The 24,454-nt window shown below is 38.5% G+C and overlaps 1 protein-coding gene across 2 annotated transcripts in view; it reads right to left on the reverse strand.

Annotated features, from left to right (window-relative positions):
* Window positions 1-24,454, reverse strand: part of LOC134577252 (zinc finger protein 84-like) — a 46,336-nt gene that overhangs the window by 10,159 nt on the left and 11,723 nt on the right. For both annotated transcript variants that reach the window (XM_063435949.1, XM_063435950.1), the window contains exons 2-9: window positions 13,484-13,615; window positions 11,938-12,058; window positions 9,220-9,333; window positions 5,610-5,723; window positions 3,647-3,754; window positions 1,933-2,037; window positions 1,553-1,669; window positions 492-599 (exon numbers count right to left, since the gene is read on the reverse strand). In XM_063435949.1, the coding sequence (XP_063292019.1) occupies window positions 492-599; window positions 1,553-1,669; window positions 1,933-2,037; window positions 3,647-3,754; window positions 5,610-5,723; window positions 9,220-9,333; window positions 11,938-12,058; window positions 13,484-13,510 (814 nt within the window). In that variant the 5' untranslated portion in view covers window positions 13,511-13,615. The remainder of the gene's footprint in view (window positions 1-491; window positions 600-1,552; window positions 1,670-1,932; window positions 2,038-3,646; window positions 3,755-5,609; window positions 5,724-9,219; window positions 9,334-11,937; window positions 12,059-13,483; window positions 13,616-24,454) is intronic.

A 24,454-nucleotide genomic window follows, 5' to 3' on the forward strand; every position in this document is an offset into this window, starting at 1 on the left:
AGTATATTTTAAAAAAAAAAACAGAAGTAGCCAGGTTAACCTGTTTATACACGTCACATTTTCGTACAACCAGAGCAACCTTTTTGATTTGACATCTACAATTAGTATCAAAATTTTATATATGCCACTTGTTGAAAAAAATACATTAAAAAAAGAAACTGTGAAACTGCTCCACAAATACATTGCTGATATTTATTTTGGTTTGTTTTCTTTTCAACTTACTGTGGAAGGCATTTTTACAACTGTTGTTCAACAAACACTGTTTAAACAGTTTTATTTGTAGTTGGATAGGTTTCATTAGAGTTTAACAAATGTTTACAGCAAGTCCACAGAAACATGTTCAGGAGATTTGAATGTACAAACAAAAACTACAGAGGAAAGAGGTATTGGTAAACCATAACCATTTTATACACAGAGTGTGACATGCTAGAAGGTCACAATTCGAAGGGCATCATGTAAAACACCATACTGCAGAATGAGACAATACTTACCAATTGCATAATTAGCAAGATTTCTTCCACCGAGACCTACATTTTCAGTGTTACATAGTTGATCCTTTGATTTGATTCTTATGGTAACCGGCTCGATTTTGGGGAAGCCTAGAAAGGGAAAGGAAGTGCAACTGTACTAAAGAAGCAAAAATAAATAAACCAGCACACATTGTCAACAAGGCACAAAAAGAGAGAACAAAATCAGAACTATTTGCTAGTGGCAGCACTAGCAAATAGTTCTGATTTTTTTAAATCCTTGCTCTTATTTTAAGCATAAGTGTCTGAACTTTAACATTCCAGATCTGGATTTCAGCCATCTAGCTGCTTTCGGTCCAGCTGAAAAGTGGACAAAAATTATTTTTCATTCTGGCATGATATGCAAGATCCAGACATTGTTACATACTGTGAACAATATTGTTTTGTTAATTGAAACATACACACATCAGCCTCCTGCAGACAATTAACAAAGCAGGAGATAAATTCCAAATTAAACTATGCAATAAAGGAAGTTTAGATCTCTCTCTACAGGAAGTGTGTAGAGAAGCTGTGTCACAGGCAGGGGATGTGTGACTAGGAAAACAAACTTAAAGTGATTTAACTCCAAAATTGCAGAGAATTGAGCAGTGAGACTGCAGAGGCAGGATCTATACACCAAAACTGCTTCATTAAACCAAAGTTGTTTTGGTGCTTAGATGGTCCTTTTGACATATATTTAACAAAGTTACAGTTTATAACAGTAGTGCCAAAAATAAAGAATCTTCAATGGTATAGAACTACAACTCCCATGATGATTATCCAGTCTTTGGAGTATAAAAGCTTACTCCCTAAACCCCTGGTTTATACAGTAGCAAGCAAAAGGAAACAAAAAATGTCTGTAAAATAAAAAATAAATATAATGTTTAAAAAGAAATATGGTACTTCCATATAACCATGCAAGTGCAATGTAAATACTATAACATCTGACTACAACCACTAACCCAACAGAAAAAAATAGCAAATTATTATTTTGTATTTTTTTTATTTTTGGTTTAAAAAAAAAAAATCACAATAATGAAACTTACTTTTTACAGGGAAACCTTTGTCACATGCATTAAAGGGTTTCTTGACAATGAACTTTTGTGGCACAGGAACAGTGTTTGCCTTGAGTAAACCAGAGGAAGATGCTCTTTGTCCCTGCGCTTATTTAAGGAAGGTGAAAGCCCAAAAAGACACAACAACAGTTAGATTTAGGCAGCTTCAGTTACTTCTGTCTTTTCATGTAATCTCAGACTGATATATATATATATATATATATATACACACACACACACACACACACACACACACACACACACACACAGAATAACAATACTAGACCATTCCATTACGCAGTGTACATTATTACATATTTAGTCTGCAGATAAGTGGCAGGGTTCATTTTTTCTCCACGTTTATAACTCACCAGTTGAAAATCTGATGTCATGTTTTGCTTCCATGTGTATATTGTTGTTTAAGGAGTGTTGTTGAAAATTACCCCTTCGAACAGTTGGTTCATTGCAAGGATAACCTTGAAGAATAAAAAGAAAAATCAGAATTCCAAGAGATACTCCAAGCACTATATAATCTAACTTTAAACATTAAAGTGACACTATAGTCACCAGAACAACTAAAGCTTATTGTAGTTGTTTTGGTGAGTATAATCATTCCCTTCAGGCTTTTTGCAGTAAACACTGTCTTTTCAGAGAAAATGCAGTGTTTACATTACAGTCTAGTGATAACTCCACTGGCCACTTCTCAGATGGCTACTAGAGGTGTTTCCTGGGGCAGTGCTGTACAGTGTGCAATACGGTCATTCAGTGTCTCCACCCTCTGCATGTAGACACTGATCTTTACTCAGAGATGCAGTGCATCAGTATGAGGAAATGCTGATTGGCCAGGGCTGTGTTTGACTTGTGCTGGCTCTGTCCCTGATCTGCCTCCTTGACAGTCTCAGCCAATCCTATGCGGAACCGTAAGGTGTAGTTGCTCTGGTGACTATAGTGTCCCTTTAACCCCTTAAGTACACATGACATGTGTGACATGTCATGATTCCCTTTTATTCCAGAAGTTTGGTCCTTAAGGGGATAAGGTATCTTTGGACAGCATAGGAATTTCAATGAAATTCCAAAGTAGTCTTGATCAGTATTTCATAAAGAATATATATTTATGAAATACTGAAAAGTGAAAGATCCACTTTAAAGGGACACTATAGTCACAAGAATAACTGTAGCTTAATGTAATTGTTCTGGTGAGTATAATCATTTCCTGCAGGTATGTATACACTGCCTTTTTGGAGGTATGTATGTATACACTGCCTTATTGGGCGCTGAACTTTCGTCATAGAGATGCATTGATTAAACCCATCCTGCCTTCCTAGACTATTTCAGCCAATCCAATGCTTTCCCTATGATTGATTTCAGAAACGAGGCGGATCAAGGGCGGGGCTGGAAATAAGGTAATTACCTTTTAAGAGGGTTAAGGGGGGAGGGGGGCAAGCTCCCTAAATGGTGGTTTTAACACTATAGGGTCAGGAATACAAGTTTGTGATCCTGTCCCTATAGAGTTCCTTTAACTTAATGGGACTTTCCATTTGGGAACATAATCCCAAAAGAACCAATTGTTATGACAACACAGACCATATTACTAAGGGATTGTGTCAGGAATCCTGGAACCTGAACACACAGACAGAATCGCTAAAGGAATAAGTCTGTTATACCGGTCCTTAGAATGGCATCAGGGGTCAAAATTACATCAGGGGTCAGATTAGGAAGGTCAAGTACCTAATATATATCAAGTATATATATATGCATCACTTACACCTGATTGGTAATTTTCCATTTGGAATTGACCACTATTCGTGGAAGGTACTTGACCTTCCTAATCTGACCCCTGATGTAATTTTCATGCGCCGAATTCGGTCTACCGAATTCCTCGTTCAGTTTGGCAAACCCTAATTTGGTACTTTATTAAGGCGCATACTTATACACGCTGCACGCAAGTGTGCAGCGTCGGACGGAATGCCAGAGGGGATCACGGCACTAGCTGGAAGGAAGCCTGACAAATTGAAGGAAAACTACAGACAGTGGGCACCGAAGTCAGACAGCACAACGTTTTCAGCTTTATACAATTCTACTTACATTTGGCTGAACTGTCCAAAGTTTCAATTTCAGAAATAATTGCATACTCTTCTAGAGTAGTTTCTTGTTTAATAGCGGTGTATTCCCCAAACTTGTCAATAAATTTACCTGTTAATACCAGAATAAACATTGTTGTGCAAAATACAACCCATTACAAGTAACAAGACAAATCTTAAAGCAATATACATTAAAATAATCTCAGTAAATAAAACATACACAATATTTAATTTTAAAAATATATATATTTTTAAACAGTTCAATATGGTTTATCCCTACAACTATACATTTTGGTAACACTTGCAACCTTCCTCATCTATGATTATCTCCTCTATAGACCTTGTTTTTAACTCTTGCACAAGAGTTGATGACATGGTCCTGAGAGATTAAATCACCAGTAGCCTAAGAGACCAAGGATGGTGGAGTTTAGGTAAGCATATCTAGCTTCCCCTATCTTCTATGGGCACCATCACGGAAATCCTAGTGCCAGCTTGAGGCACTTTTGCAAAAAAAAAAAAAAAAGACCCCGTAAGTCATATTTATTCTTCTGGACTGGTTGATCTGTGTAATAATTTTATGAAATAATACCCTGATCTGATTTGAAAGGGAAAACACTCCTTCTATAGGCCTTTATTGGAATCAGAGAGGACATTAATATTAGATGTATGTCATAGATGCCATACAAGTGACATGTTACAGACATTTAGCGTACTATAAGTAATATGCACTTTGCTGTTTATGGTGCAGTTATGGACCTGTTCCACTCTTCCCTCTGATGTCCATCTTATGTTATATTTGTAAAAGTCCTCAACATGTTATCCCTATCTCCTGTGTAGCAGAGTCCACAGTTTTGCACATTATTTTCTGAAAAGTACATGTAAGAAGTCCAGAAAAGCATTATGGGAAATGTGAAGACATAGCATTCATGAAGAAATCTATAACTAGAAAACATTACAATGAGAAGATGCATGTGCATACTTTCTATCGGGGAAAATAAAATCTGTGCAGAGGTGGGTGGAACCCTGACCTCACTTTTAAAAATCTGCTGACTTCTCATTCTACTATGACCCTCATTCTACTATGAAATCATTAGAAGAGACCAAGTTGTATTTCCCTCTATTGGTTAAAAACATGCAAACACCCCTCAACACACGGCAATACTGCTGACCACTGTTGAAAACTACAATCACTTTTCTCTATTCTAGAATTAACGTAAATAGTATTGGCTTCTGAAAAAGAAACAAATGCTTTTATTTTTTTTAAGTTTTGTGGCTTTTACTATTCTGCTCTACAAGGCTTATGGGACACTGAACACCATAACAAGGCAGACATCCATAAAGGAACACTATAGGGTCAGGAACACAAACATGTATTCCTGACCCTATAGTGCAAAACCCACCATCAAGGTGGCTTGCCCACCCTTTACGCCCCTTAAAAGCATGAAAAACTCACCATACTTCCAGCGCCGTGCGGGTCTGCCGGTACTGGCCCCGGCGGCACATCATCAGAATTGCAGATTTTTAGCCAATTCAATGCTTTCCCATGGGGAAAGCAATGGATTGGCTAAAATCGGCAATGGGACGGGGCCAAAAGCCGTTTTAGCCAATAAGCACCTTCTCACAGAGATGCATTGATTCAATGCATCTCTATGAGGAAAATTCAGCATCGCCATGCAGAAAGTGGGGACGCTGAACAGCAGAGCTGCATACTGTGCAGCACTGAGCCAGGAAGCACCTCCAGTGGCCATCTAAGGAGTGGCCACTTGGAGGTGTCCCTTGGTGCAATGTAAACACTGCCTTTTCTATGAAAAGGCAGTGTTTGCATGAAAATGCTTGCATTTACTGATTATACTCACCAGAACAACTATATTAAGCTGTAGTTGTTCTGGTGACTATAGTGTCCCTTTAATGAATTCGTCATACAGTAAAGCTAGAGTGTTTTTTCTCATATGTATAAAGAAGCTTACTTGTACTTGGAACTAATACATTTCTTCCTCCATCTTGTTTGTAGGAATCTGCAACACGCTGCTTTTCACCAAGCTGGACAGTTAATAAAATATCAGGATTCACCAAACCACAGTCTGGGTACAACAATAACAAAAAATAATGATAAAAAAAAGCTCCACCAATATATCAAAGTGGAGAGTAAGAGACAAAACACACTAAATTATGAGAACATCATTTAAACATATAAACCAGTTTTGCAGGTCAAACTTAAAAATATTTACAAAACAAGCTCTAGAAAAATGTTTACCTTTCTACACTATAATAGTAATGAATGTTGATACAAAATGTACAGTTTTATAGTGTTGATGACAAAAGGTATATCCAGGCAGGTATTTACTTAATCTAAACACGTACTGGTGAAGTCACTCATAAGATGTTAGCAGTAACCCATGCTACATATTTCTAATCTTTCACCTACATGCCAATAACATGAAAGTAGACGCTAATAAGACTGACACACATACAAAAAATATCTGCAAGACAAGTATGACCAGGCTTGGGTAAATGTATGTAGAACTGGGTGACTGCTGGAGAACTTTTGCATGCTGGAGTGTTTGAAATACGTAGTTTTATTTTTTATTTTTAGAACCAGCTAGCAAATTCTTTTAAACAAATATAAAAATCAAATTAAAAACTTTGAAAAGCATGTAATAAAGGTTTATAGACTTACAATAACCTTGCATTATTGCCCACACCTCTAACTTAGGGGAGTTTCTTCAGCGCCCCCACCTTTTTACCCACCCATCTCAGTTTCAGATCAGTCCACTAGTGATTTATGACTCTTTAAATTATGTAAAATAGTGTCCACTATTGGAAAAACATGTTTTTCTAATGTTTGATGACTCATAACATCAGTCGCTTTTTAGAATAGACAGAACAACTAAAATTAAATTATGTCTCCTATGTCTAAGGACCTGTACGTCCAAAAAATGTTAGGTGTTTTGTGTGACCTTTCCCCCTTGTTTGTTACTTTTTGCTTTGTGCCAATTAAACCTCCTGTGGATTATGAGTGCTTGCAGTGGCTTTATTTAGATTTTTGTTGTTTTCAGAATAATAAAGACAAAAAAGGAGATTTGGGGAACACCCGTCCCATTAATTTCTTAGGAATAGTGCTGCCCTAGACATCATAATGTATACATAATACAGATTTAAGAACAGCACACACATAAAAATACAGTTGTCAATTATTTTAAGGCTAGTTAAAATCACCTATCTCAACACATATGGGAATTCAGTTCCACCATATAACGATATGACCATAATGTTTTAACCTCACCACTCACCACCAAATATCGGTGGATCCTACACTAATTCCAACATGGGAGAAAAATTAAATTGAGCTACTTCTAAATGAACTAAAATTAGTCTGTTGTAAGAACATTATTTAGTTCACTAATTTAGTTCAGAGGGAAAAAGAATTCCTAAAGCTAGTTGAAGACGAATTAGCTGAACATAAAGATGTTGATTTATGGGTGAGACAAACAAGGATTTGGACTAATTCTTTATTGATAATGCAATGTCTTCCCCTTTTAATACCCACCATCTTTTTAAACAAATATAATTTCTGGGTTGCCATTGTTTACCATCAGTAAAATTACTTGATTGGGTACTCTTAGGAGCTACTATTTACTTTTTACACAGGAATTTCAGAGTACCTAGCAGATGGCATTATTCCTTTCTATATAGTAATATTCATATGTAATCACAGGCTGGAGATAGATGTACCATCATGCATACGCTAATTTGTTTGCCATTACAGCTGTGAGTCTTTAGGGTAAGTCTCTAGCAGCTTTGCACATTTCAGTACTGTATTTTATGATGACTATGGTTGGGGAAAAATTGCTCAAACACATTGGTGGGAGACTGTTTTTAAGGTTTCTTCCAACCACTATGACCACTTCTTCTTTTAGAAGTTGTTATGGTGGTAGGAGTATGTACACTGATCAGCAACAACTTTAAAACCAACTGCCTAATAATGTATAGGACCCCTCATGCTGCCAAAACAGCCTTGATTGAGTTGAGGCATGGACTCCACAAGACCTCTGAAAGTTTCCGATGTTATCTGGCACAAAGACATTAGCAGCAGATCCTTTAAATACTGCAAGTTGCAAGGTGGGGGCCTCCATAAATCAGATTTGGTGTTCCGGTACATCCCATAGATACTCAAATCAGATTGAGATCTGGGAAATTTGGAGTTAACACCTTTGTCATGTTCTTCTATCCATTCCTGAACAATATTTTCAGTGTGGCAGGGTGCATTATCCTGATGAAAGAGGTCACAGCCATAAGAGGAAACCATTGCCACGAAGGCAGATGTACATGATCTGCAACAATCTCTAGGTAGGTGGTACGTGTCAAAGTAACACACACATAAATGCCAGGGCCCAAGGTTTCCCAGCCTCTGCTTGTCTGCCTTCTTCCCATAATGTGTCATGCTTCTATCGCTTACCCAGGTAAATTACGCACACGCACTCAACTATTCACCTGATCTAAAACAAAGATGCGATTCGTCAGAACAGGCAACATTCTAGCATTGCTCCATGGTCCAGTTATAATGCTAACGTCCCAATTGTAGGGGATTTTGGCAGTGGACAGACATCATTATGGTCTGCGGCTACGCAGTCTAATACGCAATAAGATGCAGAACACTGTGTGTTCTGAAATGGTCACCATTACGTTTTTCAGAAGCTCTTCTGTAAGACTGGACCAGACAGGCTAGCCTTTGTTGTGTGAAGCATGAGCAGGCAGTGGTGACGCCAACAAAGGCGTGGAAACCAGTGGGGAGAGCTTTGTCTGGCACTGGATTTCATATAAGTAATTTCTTAATTTGCAGGTTTACAAGATGGGGGCACAAATGTAATGAATGAAAAAATATATATATTATATAAAGGGTTAGAATTATATATTTCAACAGATTCTCAACTGGTTACTGCTAAATATTCTGGTTCTTGCTTTTAAACAATTTCAGTGTAGCTTTGGCTTTATGTTCAGGAAAATTATCTTGCTGGAATGTGAATCTCTTTCCCAGTCTCAGGTGTCTTGCAGGATCCTTCAGAGTTGCCAGACGTTTGATTTCCTCTCTAACGAATGGTTACTTTACTTTTAAAGGTCAGCAAGTGGTAGTTGTGGCAAATTCATTCCATTTAATTAAAAAAAAAAAAATTTAACAGTGCTTTTTTGGGAATATTTAATCCCATTGGCTCTTCCCCAGAATATCCTGGGTTTCTAGAGGCTACTAGGCCTTCATGATCTTGTAAGCTGTTTAGCAAACTCTCTGATCTACCAAAAAACTAAGAACATGTCGCACTTAAATTGCACACAGGTGGACTCCTTTCAAATGATGTAACTACTTAATACAACTGGTTGCACTCGAGTTTATTTAGAGGAGTTATAGTAATGAGTTTTAGGGGAGTTATAGTAACAGTATACATAAGTCTTTTTTGATAAACTTTTGTGTCACAATAAAATAAAAAAACAACCCAAAGCAAAAGCAGCTGTATTTTTTTGTTTTTGCCCTTTTTCCATTGTTATATGAAACTCAGAGGAATGAAACAAGATCACATTACTCACCAGAATTTTCACCACAAATATTTTCAGGTGTTTTTATGTTGTTTTGACTTTTCCTACACGGCTCATCTTCAGGCTGTATCCTTAGGAAGTTGTTTGGATTAAGTATGATAAAGCCTAGGGCAAAGCAAAATGAGAATTTAGCTAGTTTGAAAAAAAAAAAAACACACACACACACACACACACACACACACACACACACACACACACACACACACACACACACACACACACACACACACACACACACTGTATATATATTTTTATGCTTTTCGCATTAATTGTTTAAGACACAGAACAGAATTATTCATAAAAAGTGAGAATTGTTGAGAATTCAAAGTGAATTTCAAATTTAAGGCTGAAATAGTAGAACTGGAATAATTCTTCAATTCTGTAAGGCATCCAGTTTGGTTCCTTAGACCTAAAATTTTAAACAAACTCTCAATTCTCGATCCTTAAATTACATCTTCATTTTTCCATTGCAAATTTTGATATTATGAATATCTTATTTTAGCTTTAGTTCATTTATTCTGTATAATTAATAATATGATTGTAACATGATAAAGTTATTGTGTTGACTAGCCAAATAATGACACATTGGGTTTTGATTGAGAAGATTTATATCAGATGAGTGCAAAGCTTCAGTAGTATTAATTCCATGAGTTAGTCTTTGATAGGGTGATGCACATTGCAAGGGAAGGTTCACTACAAATTTCAATGTCACTTTTATTCCGCTGCAATTTAGCTTTTAATAATTATTATGTTATTATTTATAATTGTGACAATTGTCAATCTTGGTATGTAAAAAGGAATTATATCAGGTAGTTCCTATATGGCTATTATGCCTTATTATAAGATAAGTTTGGACTAACAATTGTTATTCAGTATTTAGTATTGGAGTGAATATGTGCCATGTACACAAATCACGACCATACAAGTCTTCTGACAATATCTACGGCAGCAGACTGAAAAAGTTCCTCCCCTACTCCCTAAAGAAAAAAACACCTGCAATTAAATGTATAATTACCACATCCCTTATCTATAGACCCCAGTGTTTGTCACTTTAATTTTCCCTTTTAGGACTTATGCTTTGTTTATGTGTGTCCCCAGGGAAGTTCATCATCTCCCCCCTGAGAAGCTCGGGGACATAGTCCCGTGCAAGCAAGGTCCCCTTGAGGACTCCTTTAGCAAGGTCTGTATTACATGCAGAGACCCCAGGGTTAGCTGATGTCTGGGGCCTCGTTTGTGTTTTAAGTCAGCTGTTTTTGGTTTAGTTTCCCAGCAGGTATTAGGTTTCTACAAGCCGTTTGGCAGGTGCATGCATGCAGGTCTATAAAATGCGCAATGCGCATTGTAATTAGAGATGCTGGCACTGATTTATAGTAAGCAATTATGGATCAAATTTGACTAGGCACTCTTACTTTTGATATTTGTTGATAGTTATATGCTATCCTTTATAAGTTGGTTCTAGTATTTGCTTTTTCTGGATCTCTATGTATGTTTCTTCAGGGGAAATTAATCTTTAGATTGATTCATTTTACGATGGATTATATACCCTCGTTGCAAGTAGTATATGTTTTCCTCCTACTTTTAGGAGTAGACTGTAATAAAAAAGATGGACTACCATTCCAGATATACATTTCTTAATGGCAGTTCAAATTTATAAACACCATGAAGTTTATTCACCTCCTTGGGACTTACTATTAGAGAGGGAAACATTAAAGAATTCTCCTTATCACCTATTCTCCATCTCTTTAGTTGCAAAAACCTCAAGACAGCTTTACTAGTGACAATGGTATCTGGATCATGAAATTTAAAAAAAAAAAAAAAAAGGCAAGGTAATATAAGACGGATCCCTGCATTTTGTCTGAACACCTCTTTTCATATGAATTATTACATTATTGCAGCACCCATGGTGGCAGGACATGGAATTAGAATAATTTAGTTTGGAATGAGTTGGGCTAAGTCAGGTTTACATCAAGAGAAGCTAAGCTTTAAACTCATTCCTTGTGGGCTTAAAAAGAGGAAAATGTTCTCAACAGCTATTCTCAGCTGGTGGATTGCAGCAGCAATCATCCAGTCCTCAGTGACATTATAGGCACCCAGACCACTTCATCTTAGCTTTGAGTGGCAAGTAACTTTGGTGAGTAACTTTTAATGTCTGTAGGATACAAATTGAAATTTTAAGACCTGTAATTAAAAAATCCTGAACTTAAGCACTTTTTGATATCTCTGCACATTAAAGGATTCTAAAGAATCAATGGTTCGCAACCCATTGATAATCTCAGTGTTTGTGGTGTGTATTCCATGATGCTCAGTCACTTGTTAGGGAAACATAGCTTAGATTACAAATGTTAGCCATTAGTAGTGTATGTTATTGTGGTGGAGTGAACTATAAATAGCGTACTTTTAAATAAAATTAGAGGGCTAATGACACACTGAAATCTGTAGTTAGAATGCTGGGACTGATGGAATGAGAGCTGTTGGTTAATTTTATTTCTATAAATAAAAAAAAGGTATAATTGGACTTCATGGTCCATAGGTTGCTGCTTGGAAAAAATAGGTTATATTTAAATATTGGCAAATACTTTGCTATTCAGGAGAGTATTATGCACATCAAAAGCATTCATTGGCCCCTTTACTGTAAAATCTGTTGCATATTTTAGCACATAGTGGAAAGTTTTTCTCAATTACAGTTTCAGGAATCTAAGTGTACTATACCCAGTGAGATTAGGATTCCATGAATTTCCTTTATCACGCCAGTGTACAAGTCTCTCTGCCATTTTTCTAGAAGTTCCCATTCCTTCTCAGAAAAATAAACGGCAACATCGCGAAATATTACCTGAAACACAAAAAAAAACAGAAAGTTGCAGAACTTGAGCCTTATTGAACAGCTAGTCTGTTTTTTTGTTTCTTTTTTTTTTTACTTGTGATCTTGTCAAGGCTGGCACACATGTAAAATATAAAATTATTATTATTATTATTTATATAGAGCCAGCAAATTCCGTAGCGCTGTACAATGGGTGTTATGCACATTAAAGGGACACTGTTGGCACTATAACCATTTAATCTAATTGAATTGGTTATAGTGCCTGGAGTCACTAGCTACTGCCCCTACATTCAGTGTTAAACCATTTGGAATCATTTTAACACTGAAGGAGAGTCTTTGGCTTCATATTGTCCCATTACAGATGGAGAAATGGCTAAGGCAGACACTTCCTTGTAGCCATACCGATTTGACAGGCTGAATCCAGTCTGTTAACATTTTCGGCCAATCACAGTTGCCCATTGCTGCTCAAACTAATGCTTCCTCATTTGCCCTAGCAGCAGAGGGGATTGGTTGCTAGGGAATCTTGATTAGCATTAAAACATTAAAAATGTTTTAATTCGGCAAGTAAGGACTGCGCCAGGGGACTCCAGACACTATTCCCATTTTAATGAGATGAATCAGTTAAAGTGTCTACAGTGTGTTTTTAACACAACTTGGGCAGTAAACATACCAGTAATTCACTTACTGAAGTAAAAATGTATAAACCAAACTGTAGCATGAGTCATCTTATAAAGCAGTGCAGCAAAGGTGTTAGAAAGGTGATATAAATGTTCTCTTTACTTCAAGTTTTTTTTTTTTCATGAGAAGTAATCAGATTGTGTCTGGAAGAGGCAGACTAACCCTAAACCTGTGGTGGGGAAAAAGATACCTCATGGGAAGTTTTGGGGAGACATTTTAATAGTGTAATAGAGAAAATCAATCATCAATGTTGATGATCTCAGTCAATCCAATGCTTTCCCCTAGGAAAGTGTTAGGAGGCTATTGCGCATGCCCACTGTAGTGTTTATGCCAAGAGTACATTGGCCCAGCTCTCAGGTAATGGGGCAAATACTGGTGACACACTTCCAGCTTCTGTAGAGAGACAGAAGCCAAAACCTGGTCATTGTGCTTGGAGTAACCATTAAGGTAAGAGAGCGCTCAGGACCTCCAAGGATATCAACGTGTTACGGTGCCCAGCATGTTCCTTTTTATTTGCTTCAATTTTATATTCCAAAGGAGTTCAAATAAAATTATTTTTTTTAAAGATGCTTGGATACCCACTGCATTAGAGTTATTATTATTTTTTTTTACTCAATATTATGATTTATGGGGGATAAACAATACCTGTTCAGACAAGCTCCTTTAATTTTCCACACTGGTCACACTGTAATGTTCCTCAAGTGGAACAGATCAACCAAGATGGAATAAAAGAATAAATACACAATAATTGTACTATACCGTAGGAGTAACAGGGCCTGCCATCATAGACTTGTATGCACTTTAATTGTAATGAAAGAGGGAAGTTGCAGTCAGATGGTGAGATCAGTGCAGTCTTCCAACAATCACACTGCTGTTCCCTGTTTGTAAAACCTGTTGGCAAAAAAAGAGCTACTGAAATTTATAATGCAGCATAACAGGATCCATTTTTATTATTATTTTTTATGAAGCGCCATCAGATTCCACAGCGCTGTATTTATATGCACACACAGACACAAACAAACCAATCAGCATGGAGTGGCATATACAAGTGATTGCTGTAGATTTATATAAATATATGGGCTCTAGGTATTAAAAATAATTATGTAGAAAAGTTCTAAATGTGGATCAATCTCCAAGGAAAACAATGGTAGGCTCCTGCTGACTGCTCCACTTTTAGAACATTACTAATTATAGTAAATTTTTTCAAGTGTATTATGGGGGCACTGATTATTCTTCAGGTATACTTCACAATTTTTATTATTCTTTTATCTTCACATATTTTATGAAATAATAATTAATATTATTGGCATTTTTATAGCTCCAACTCATTCTGCAAGGCTTTACAATATTTAACAATACATAAGATAATTACAAAATGTTACAGGAACAATAGATTGATGCGGACCCTGCTCAAACGAGCTTACAATCTAGAGAAGGTGGGATATAAAAAACATAAAAGGAAGGGCAGAATAGGGGATAGCAACCAAGCAAGAATGTAAACAAGGAAAAGCAGCAGAACTGGAAGGTAAGAGTGGTGTGTAGCTCTTTAAGAGAGAGTAAGAAACAGGTTTATGAAACAGAAGTTACTCTGGGAGATCATAGGCTTTTCTCAAGAGACAGGTTTTGAGGTACTTCTTAAATGATTTAAATTCAGGGGAGTCTCTAATTGGAGAAGGTAAGCAGTTCCACAGGAACGAAGGCAACCTTGAGAAGTCAGCAAGCGTGAGTTAGCAGTAGGGTTATGAGTTGCGGAAAGGAGAAGGTCACCGGAAGAATAGACAGACCTTAAAGGGCATACCTAAGAATTAGTGAAGAAATATAACAAGGGCTAGAGTTGTTTAAAGCTTCATAGGTAAGGGTTAGTATTTTTAATTGACTCCTATAGGGTACAGGAAGCCAATGTAAGGATTAACAGACAGGCAAGGTGTGAGAGAAGTTACAGGGGAGAAAAGTCAGCCTGGCAATAGCTTTCATTACAGACTAGCGAGGCAGTACAGTTTCTGGGGTGACCAAATAGGAGAGAATTACAGTAATCAATGCAAAATGGTTACTAGGGCAAGAACAAGCTCCTTAGCAGCATCTTGTGTAAGAAAGGGGTGATGTTGGCAATGTTTTTAAGGTGGAAATGGCAGGATTTGGCAACGGACAGGATGTGAAGTGCAAAGGTGAGGGCAGAATCAAAGATAACACCAAGGTAGCGAACTTTCTAGGACGGGCTGATGCGGGTACCATCAACTTGCAGGGAGATCAGAAGAGAAGGATTAGCATTGAGGAAAATAACAAGCTCAGTTTTAGGGAGATTAAATTTCAGCAAGTGGGAGGACATTCAATCAGAGATGGCAGAAAGGCAAGCTGTGATGGGATCATGGGAGGAAAAACGTTTGTCAAGAGAGGCAATTTAAACAAATAACAAAAGGGGACCACAAACAGAGCCTTGGGGTGCTCCAACCGAGACAGAAAGAGGGGAGCAAGTGTCATTAGAAAAGGAGACATGAATGAACGTTGAGATAGGAGGAGGATTACAAAAGAACAGTGTCACGGTGGCCAAGGAATTAGAGTTTGAAGAAGTAGGACATGAGCAACAGTGTCACAGGCATTTGGAGGCTGTAGGAGTTGTGGAGAAAGGGTGTATATGTATGGGAAAAGTTCATGGGAGGAATAGAGGGGTAGGGAAGTAAAGCATTTTAGCATTAATAGAAGTGCAGGTCAAAAAATTAAAGGGAGAACATTATAAGGAGAATAAGGAGTTCGTGTTATAGATAAGGAAATTAGATGTAAAGATTAAAACCATACCAGACAATGGAAGGGTGAAGGGTTGAAAGGCATGCGGTGTGGAATATGAGCAGGTGAAAAGAGGTTGTTATACATAACTGGTGAGTTTGCAAGACAGGCCATTAGTACTATCTATAAAAGGTAGTGAGTACCCTGGAGTGGATGGGAGATAGGGTGGGGTGAATGGGAGATAGGGTGGGAGAGACTTGATCTTCAGAAGTGAAACCTCGGCATATGGCTTTGGCTGCAAGACTTGGTACCTCTAAACCATGAGTAAACACTTGCTATTTGGGCACAGGCTGTAAGAAAGAGTCAAGGGTTAGAACAAACGGCAATTATGGGTGGAGAGGCATGCAGATATTGTAGTGAGAAAAATCAATCAGGTAAGAAAGCAGAGGATAAATATTTGAGATTTCAAGATATATAAGTGAATGGGAGAGATCAGATAGGTAAAAGTCATAAATCGTGAACATAAATGAAGACTATAATTGCACTAACTCTAATATAACATAAATATTTAACAAAGCAAAATTTGATCATGGAAGGTACAATAGTTTTCAACTAAACAGCAATACTATAGGGAGAGAAAGATGGATATTTTGAATAGTAATAAATAGATAAATAACACCAGTAAGACAAGTATTCTTGAGTTGATCTTCAGAAGTGCTACCTCTGCATATGGATTTGGCTGCAAGACTTGGTAGCTCTGAGTCCTGAAAACCCCTTTATTTACTTACCTTATCCCAGCGCCGATGTCCCTGGGTCCAAGCTCCGCCCCCTCCGACATCCCGCGACGAGCGGGGTCTAATGCGCATGCGCGGCAAATGCTGCACGCGTATTACACCTCCCCATGGTAAAGCATTGAATCAATGCTTTCCTATGGGGAAAAATCTGATGCTGGAGGTTCTCATGCTGACTGTGAGGACGTCCATCGTCAGATAACAGACCAAAAGTCTGTTACGATTCCGGAAGTGCCCCAAGTGGCTGTCTGGTAGACAGCAACTAGAGGCAGACTTAGTGCTGCAAAGTAAATATAAGTTAACGTTTCGCTTAGGAATTTAGCAGGACTAGGATTTACCTAATCACCCTTAGAAAACACAGCGGGCATCAAACCTTAATCTTAATTAAGTTGTCATGGTGCCAGGTCCTAGGCGCCATCTTTCCTTAAGGGGTCAACCATTTACGGTAAAACCATAAAGTTGTGTAGCCTGTCGTCCTACGCTTCCGGCAATGCCAGAGGCCTCTGACTCTGGACTAGGTACCAATGATGCTCTCAGCCTATTACTACTTCCCTACTCACAAAACTGTGTGGTATCTTTCTTAAATCTCTTGGCACCATGACAACTTCATTGAGATGTCGTTGTTATGGTGCTCAGAGTGTACATTTGACACTGCCGAATTGAGACATACAGTCTAAATAACAAATAAGAGGAGTTTGTTTTGTGTGCCAGTAAAAGCTGTAAGCTGTGTAAAACCATAAACCAAAGGGGCTGCACCCATATCTTCCTTGCACCATAAGTTCTACAATAAAGCATAATGGATGCAGTTCTTGGGAGTATTCATGTAAATTAATAGGGAGTATTTTATCACTTTCTGAACTCAACTACTTTAGTAACACTCGAGGTATTTACAATTTTGACTTAAGTGTATACTTTATATGTCACTCTCTAAGATTAATAATACATATATATTTAGTTTTACTGATGCTCGACCTTTAAAAAAATAAAAATAAAGTGAAAAACAGTCTCCTTGCAGGAGCCCAATCAGCCTCTTCTGAAATCATCATGATGGAATACATCCAGGTTTAATATTTAAAAGAGGGAATTCTGATCAACTGCCAGGGGAATTACAAATTTAATTCAGCCACTGTCGTGTGTGTGTTTATTTTTGTTATTAGACTTATTGAACTCCAACATATTCTGCAGCACATTACAATTATAGAATGGGGAGAACGAGTAATTGACATACAAATATTAACAGAAAGAAGTGAAGAAGGGCCTGCTCAAACATAAAATGTATCCTGGGTAAGTATGCTTTATTTAGCAATGCCAAGTACCGTACATTTTAAGGCCTAGTTAGTAGGATAAGACTTCAAAATGTAAGATATATACATACACACGCAATTATGTCATCCTTATATTTATTTAGTTTGATTTTATTTATCTTTTACATTTCTTACCATTATAACAAAACAATGCTTTCTAACCAATAAACAAAAGCCTTTGTATCTAATAATTATAGATACCAGGAAGGGTATGTAAATATTGATGGGGATGATCATCAAGGCTGCAGTTTTCAATTGTTTGAAAAAATAAAAAACAATATTTTATATACCGTATATACTCGAGTATAAGCCGACCCGAATATAAGCCGAGGCCCCTAATTTTATCCAAAAAAACTGGGAAAACTTATTGACTCGAGTATAAGACTAGGGTGGGAAATGCAGCAGCTACTGGTAAATTTCTAAATAAAATTAGATCCTAAAAAAAATATATTAATTGAATATTTATTTACAGTGTGTTGCAGTGTGTGCGTATGTGTGTGTGTATGAGTGCAGCGTGTGTGTATGAGTGCAGCGTGTGTGTATGAGTGCAGCGTGTGTGTATGAGTGCAGTGTGTGTATGAGTGCAGTGTGTGTGTGCATGAATGCAGTGTGTGTGTGTATGAATGCAGTGTGTGAATGCAGTGTGTGCAGGGCCGGTGCAAGGATATTTGCCGCCGTAGGCAAAAAAAATTTTGCCGCCCCCTCCCCCCCCCATATGTCCTGACTTCCCCTCTTCCTCCCTCAGTGGTCCTTACCTCCCTACCCCCGTGTTCCTTCACCCCCCCCCCCCAGTGGTCCTTACCCTCCCCTCCCCTAGTGGTCCTTACCCTCCCCTCCCCTAGTGGTCCTTACCCTCCCCTCCCCTAGTGGTCCTTACCCTCCCCTCCCCTAGTGGTCCTTACTTCCCCCTCCCCTCCCATAGTGGTCCTTATCCCACCCCCTCCCTCTCATAGTGGCCCTTATCCCCCTTCTCCCTCCCATAATGTTCCTTATCCCCCCCCATCCCTCCCATAGTGGTCCATATACCCCCCCCCCTCCCTCCCATAGTGGTCCTTATACCCCCCTCCCTCCCATAGTGGTCCTTATACCCCCCTCCCTCCCATAGTGGTCCTTATCCCACCCCCTCCCATAGTGGTCCTTATACCCCCCCTCCCTCCCATAGTGGTCCTTATACCCCCCTCCCTCCAATAGTGGTCCTTATCTCCCCCCCTCCCTCCCATAGTGGTCCTTATACCCCCCTCCCTCCCATAGTGGTCCTTATACCCCCCTCCCTCCAATAGTGGTCCTTATCCCCCCCCCCTCCCTCCCATAGTGGTCCTTATACCCCCCCCTCCCTCCCATAGTGGTCCTTATCCCCCTTTTTTTTGTTATTAATTTTTTTTTTTATTATTATTTTTTTTATTTTATTTATATATTTATTTTTTTTCGTCCCCCCTCCCTGCTTGATATATGGCAGGGAGGGGGGCTCCTTCCCTGGTGGTCCAGTGGCAGTTCAGTGGGGGGGAGAGGGGGGCTGGCAGAGCTGTAACTTACCTGTTCTGCAGCTCCTGTCAGCTCTCTCCTCCTCTGCGCCGTCCGTGCAGCTCCTTCTATCAGCTCACACTGTAAGTCTCGCGAGAGCCGCGGCTCTCGCGAGACTTACACTGGGAGCTGACCGAGGTGCTGAACGGACGGCGCAGAGGAGGAGAGAGCTGACAGGAGCTGCAGAACAGGTAAGTTACAGCTCTGCCAGCCCCCCTCTCCCCCGGTCTGTATTATGGCAATGCAAATTGCCATAATACAGACAGTGACTCGAGTATAAGCCGAGTTGGGGTTTTTCAGCCCAAAAAATGGGCTGAAAAACTCGGCTTATACTCGAGTATATACGGTATGTCAATAACAAATTTGGTATAATTGAAACATTGTGCATGTGCTTCAGTCCTTGTTATAAGACTTCAACTACGCATATGTCACGTAAACACGCTGGGAACTGGCTCCACCCATGAAGATCTAATCACTAGACTGTAAATGCATATTAGACTCTTTAACTGGCTTATTGCTCAGTTGACTTAACCCCTTAAGGACACATGACGTGTGTGACATGTCATGATTCCCTTTTATTCCAAAAGTTTGGTCCTTAAGGGGTTAAAGGAACACTATAGTCACCTAAACAACTTTAGCTTAAGCAGTTTTAGTGTATAGATCATGCCTCTTAGGCTTTACTGCTCAATTCACTCCCATTTACGAGTTAAATAGTTTCTGTTTATGCAGCCCTTGCCACACCCCCTGTAAACATATATATAATAAACGCTAGGGGGTAAATAGCCATAGTGTCTCTGACCATTTTAGACAGGTACATAATCAGAACCCCACAGGCTTGCTTTTTTGGGAATCAAAAGGCTTTTAAAGATTGTAGAGGAGCATATTTTATAAAAAAAAGATCGGCCAAGAGGAGATGAGGTGGGTATTTAATTTGGACATCCTAGCCCCAGGCGGCCTCAATATATAGATTTTGATCTACCGTATATACTTGAGTATAAGCAGAGTTTTTCAGCACATTTTTTATGCTGAAAAAGCCCCCCTCGGCTTATACTCGAGTGAGGGTCTGTATTATGGCAACTTACATTGCCATAATACAGACCAGGACTTGTCATGAGCCCGGCAGTACGGGGAGGGGGGAGTGGAGGCGCAGAAGCTCTTACTTACCTTCCCAGACCGCGAGATTTAGACAGGGGAGCTAAAGGGAGCTGCTGGGAAGGTAAGCAAAGGCTTCTGTGGGTCCCCACTGCTCAGTACATGCCACCGCACCACCAGAGATTGACATATCACCCCTCCCTGGCCAGGTATGAAGCAGGGAGGGGGGACTAAAAACAAAGTTAAAAAATGCTATTTTTAAATAATAAAAATGCCCTCCCCCCACCCAGTTTACACACACACTCTGCATTATATACACACACACTGCATTCATTATATACACACACTACACAAACATACACACTCTGCATTCATTATATACACACACTACACACACACACACACACTCTGCATTCATTTTATATACACTACACACACACTGCATTCCTTATATACACACTGTAAATAAATATTCAAAAACATTTAACCTACTGATGCGTCAATTAATGTAATTTTATTGGTATCTATTTTTATTTTAAAATTTACCAGTAGCTGCTGCATTTCCCACCCTAGGCTTACACTCGAGTCAATAAGTTTTCCCATTTTTTTGTGGTAAAATTAGGTGCCTCGGCTTATACTCGGGTCGGCTTATACTCGAGTATATACAGTAGGTTAAACATTGTATTGTAAGAGTTATGTATTTTTATGTGGTTTTTGTTTCATTTTATGTGACCCTTTTAGTACAAGGACCCATTTTCCTTTAATTTTGTAAGGAAGTTTGTTTTTTTAAGGTAGTTGGTTTGATATTTTTTATATATATATATATATATATATATATATTTTATTATTCTCTCGTAATTTTTTTAGCTGACAGCAGTGGAATACATGCAAATATATGTGGTTAGACTACCCTTTCTCTGTGACAGTAAGAATTTGCTTAAAATTGCACATATTGGACTATCCTCGTTCTGAACTTTTAACACCTTAGATGATACGCCTTTGTTAATTTTTTTAATCATTTAATTTTAAAGGTATTTTTATAGGTATTTATTTTCATTTGGATGCGAAAAAGTTTTTTGTGTAATATATATGTAGGGTAAGTTAATGGTATATTAACTGATGATGTATTTTTATAAATATCCAATATTTTCCTTTTTGTCTTTTTTTTCCACATTATATATTAATGGGGAATATGCATGTATATTTTATTGCAATCGAAAGACTATTGAATCATTTTATGTTGTTATCGGTGTATAGACTTGGGCACTTTGAGAGGGATGACGTTCGGTCACCCTCAGAGCATATAAAAGAACACCGTGGGAGATTCTGTTTATGGTTGAGAAAGCCCCAAGAGGCGGGGCGAAATGCGTAGCATTGCATCACGCCGAAACCCAGATGTACATCACATTACGCCAAAACGCGGAAGTGTCTTTCTTATTGAGAATTACAGTATCTATTGAATTAAGACTGTATTGCAGTAGGTCTATTTTTGTGCTTATGTATTCTAGATCCTTGTGGCACACCAACAAAGAGAGTGCAAGTATAATATCCTGCTGTGCCACGAATAAGTGTGTGTCTTCTCACAAGTGTGAATTTATCAATATTGTTATCCCGCATTTAGATTTCTATTTGTCTATTTGTATACCTTTGGGATACTTTGACACTTTGTTATTGTGTATGCATTGCCACTTTACTTTGTAATTGATTGCAAATTAGTTTGAGTTATACATTCATGTGGATTCAGATGATACATGAGTTTTTTTTCTGGAGGTAATACAAAAAAGGGGGGGGGGGGAACGATTTAACTTGTTATTCAAAATGCTCTAATTTCATCATCTGAATTTTCCCAATACACTTACAAAAGAAATGATCAGGGTTAGGGAATAAAAATGTAATTTACAATTAGAAAATTAGATTTAGCATTTTTTTTCAAAATTAGTTCTAACATACACAGCATCATGGAGATCATTTTGAAGACTAATACAAGATATACTTCATTAATATAGAAATATTCCTTGGGTAAAAGGTGTGAAAATATATTTATTTATTGTGCATACTGCCATTAACTGAATTATTGTAGAAGAAAATGTATTAAACAACACCTTTATCATATTTTTAATTTGCACCTAATCCATTATTATAAACAGGGTTATTAACTAAAGTGACAATTATCTGGAATTCAATGCATCTGTAATTTATAGACAAAAATAGCTGAACTGGAAACATACCGGTAGCTAACCTGGAGAATTTTTCCAAGTCTGTTATTTTTGCCTTAAAATGACACTATAGTGTAAGAAATACAAACAATTTCCCCCTTAATTCATTTTCAATAAAAATAGGCTTTTATTCACTTTTTTTTTTTTTTTACAGGGCCACTCACTCTCTGCAACTGCCCACTGCTCCTGCTACACCGCTTCCTGGCTTCTTGTCCAAGCCAATGCTTGGTTACAAGTGTGGAAGCTCCTCTAGAATCAGGAAGACAGCCATTGAAGGTGTGTTTAAAAAGAAACAGTTACTTTTGCACATTTCAGATTCTATTTCCTCTGTAATTTCCGTCTATACATTGTCTTAGCGAAATCACTAGCAAATGTATAGATAGCCATTAAAATGTAAGTTTAACCTGCAAAGCGGATTTCGTGTAGTGAGCAGTCCTGCAGTTGTCTTGGTACCTCCTCCAGCCATCCTTATGGCCTCCTTCAGCCCTGTTTATTTTTCTAAAGGCTGCTCATTTGCACATGCTGGCCATCTAAGATATAGAACTAGCAAAATACGTCTTTGTCAGACCCTTATTCCTCCCCACATTGCAGACCAGACACTTACCAGCTCAAGCCTCCAACACACAATGAATACCGCATGTAGAAGACTTGATAATAGAATAAGGTCATCCCCCAGCCCTACAAGGCCCTTCCAATACCCCCAGCGCTCATCACGGAGTGACGTCACCCTGTTCAATTGACGTGCTGGCATTAAAGCAAGCTAGAGGTGGACGCCAGGCATTGGCCAAGCCAACCAAGGCTTTCCCAGACAGAGGAGGTGCTGAGAGGTATATCTACACCCACAAAGGAGGGCTCATGGCCGCACTAGAGAATTAAATAGGAGGTGAGTGTATTTGGAAAACACCCCTGGGATGGGGGTTTTAGTTATTATAAACCATTGTCTGAAAATCTGTTCATAAAATGGACTATACATAAGACTGGAGGTCACACATTTAGACTGGAAGAAAGGAGATTAAGTCCAAAAGAAAGGGTTTTTTTTTTTTTTACTGTAAGAACAAGGATGTGGAATTCTCTGCCTGTAGAAGTGGTTTTATCAGACAGATGTTTAAAGGGACATTGTAAGTAACCAGAACAACTATAGCTTAATGTAGTTGTTCTGGTGAGTATAATCATTGCCTTCAGGTATTTTAATGCAAACACTGCCTTTTCAGAAAAAAATGCAGTGTTTAAATTGCCCCTAGGGACACCTCCAAGTGGCCACTCCTAAGATGGACCACACTGCATGGGGACGCTGAATTTTCCTCATAGAGATGCATTGATTCAATGCATCTCTATGGGTAGATGCTGATTGGCCAAAACGGCGGACCGGCGCGGCGCTGGAAATAAGGTGAGTTTTAATTGCTTTTAAGGGGGCTAACTGTGGGCGAAGCCACCTAAACGGTGGGTTTAGAACTATACGGTCAGGAAAATATGTTTGTGTTCCTGACCCTATAGTGTTTCTTTAACCAGCAACTAGATGCATACTTGCAAAAACATGTCATTCAGGGATATCATTTTTAATTAGTGGGGTAATAGCTTCTTGATCCAAAGGCAAATCTGAGAAAAAGGCTGAACTTGATGGACACATGTCGTTTTTCAGCCTATGTAAATATATGAAGCTCCATTGGAACCAAACATTTTTGGGTAATTATTTTTATTTAGAGACTTTTTCTTACATGAGTACAGGCTTACCATAAAGGGATTCTATAGTGCTTGGAAAGCAGAGCCGTTTTCTTGGCACTATAGAATCCAACAGTCCCCCTCCCTCACGCCCCCGCAGTGCTGAAGGGATTAAAACTTACCTGAATTCAGCGCCGATGTCCCTCAGAGCAGGGTCAGGCTTCGCCCACTCTCCTCCCCTTCCGATGTCAGCCAGTGGGGGAGACCTAAATCACATGCGTGGAAATGGCCGCGCTCGCATTAGGATTGCCCCATATGAAAGCATTATTCAATGCTTTCCGATATGGAAAAATCTGACGTTGGAGGTCCTAATGCAGAGCGTGAGAACGTACAGTTTCAGCTACCAGACTAAAGTTCTATTTCAAA

The sequence above is a fragment of the Pelobates fuscus genome, chromosome 11 (assembly GCF_036172605.1).
Source record: "Pelobates fuscus isolate aPelFus1 chromosome 11, aPelFus1.pri, whole genome shotgun sequence".
NCBI lineage: Eukaryota > Metazoa > Chordata > Amphibia > Anura > Pelobatidae > Pelobates > Pelobates fuscus.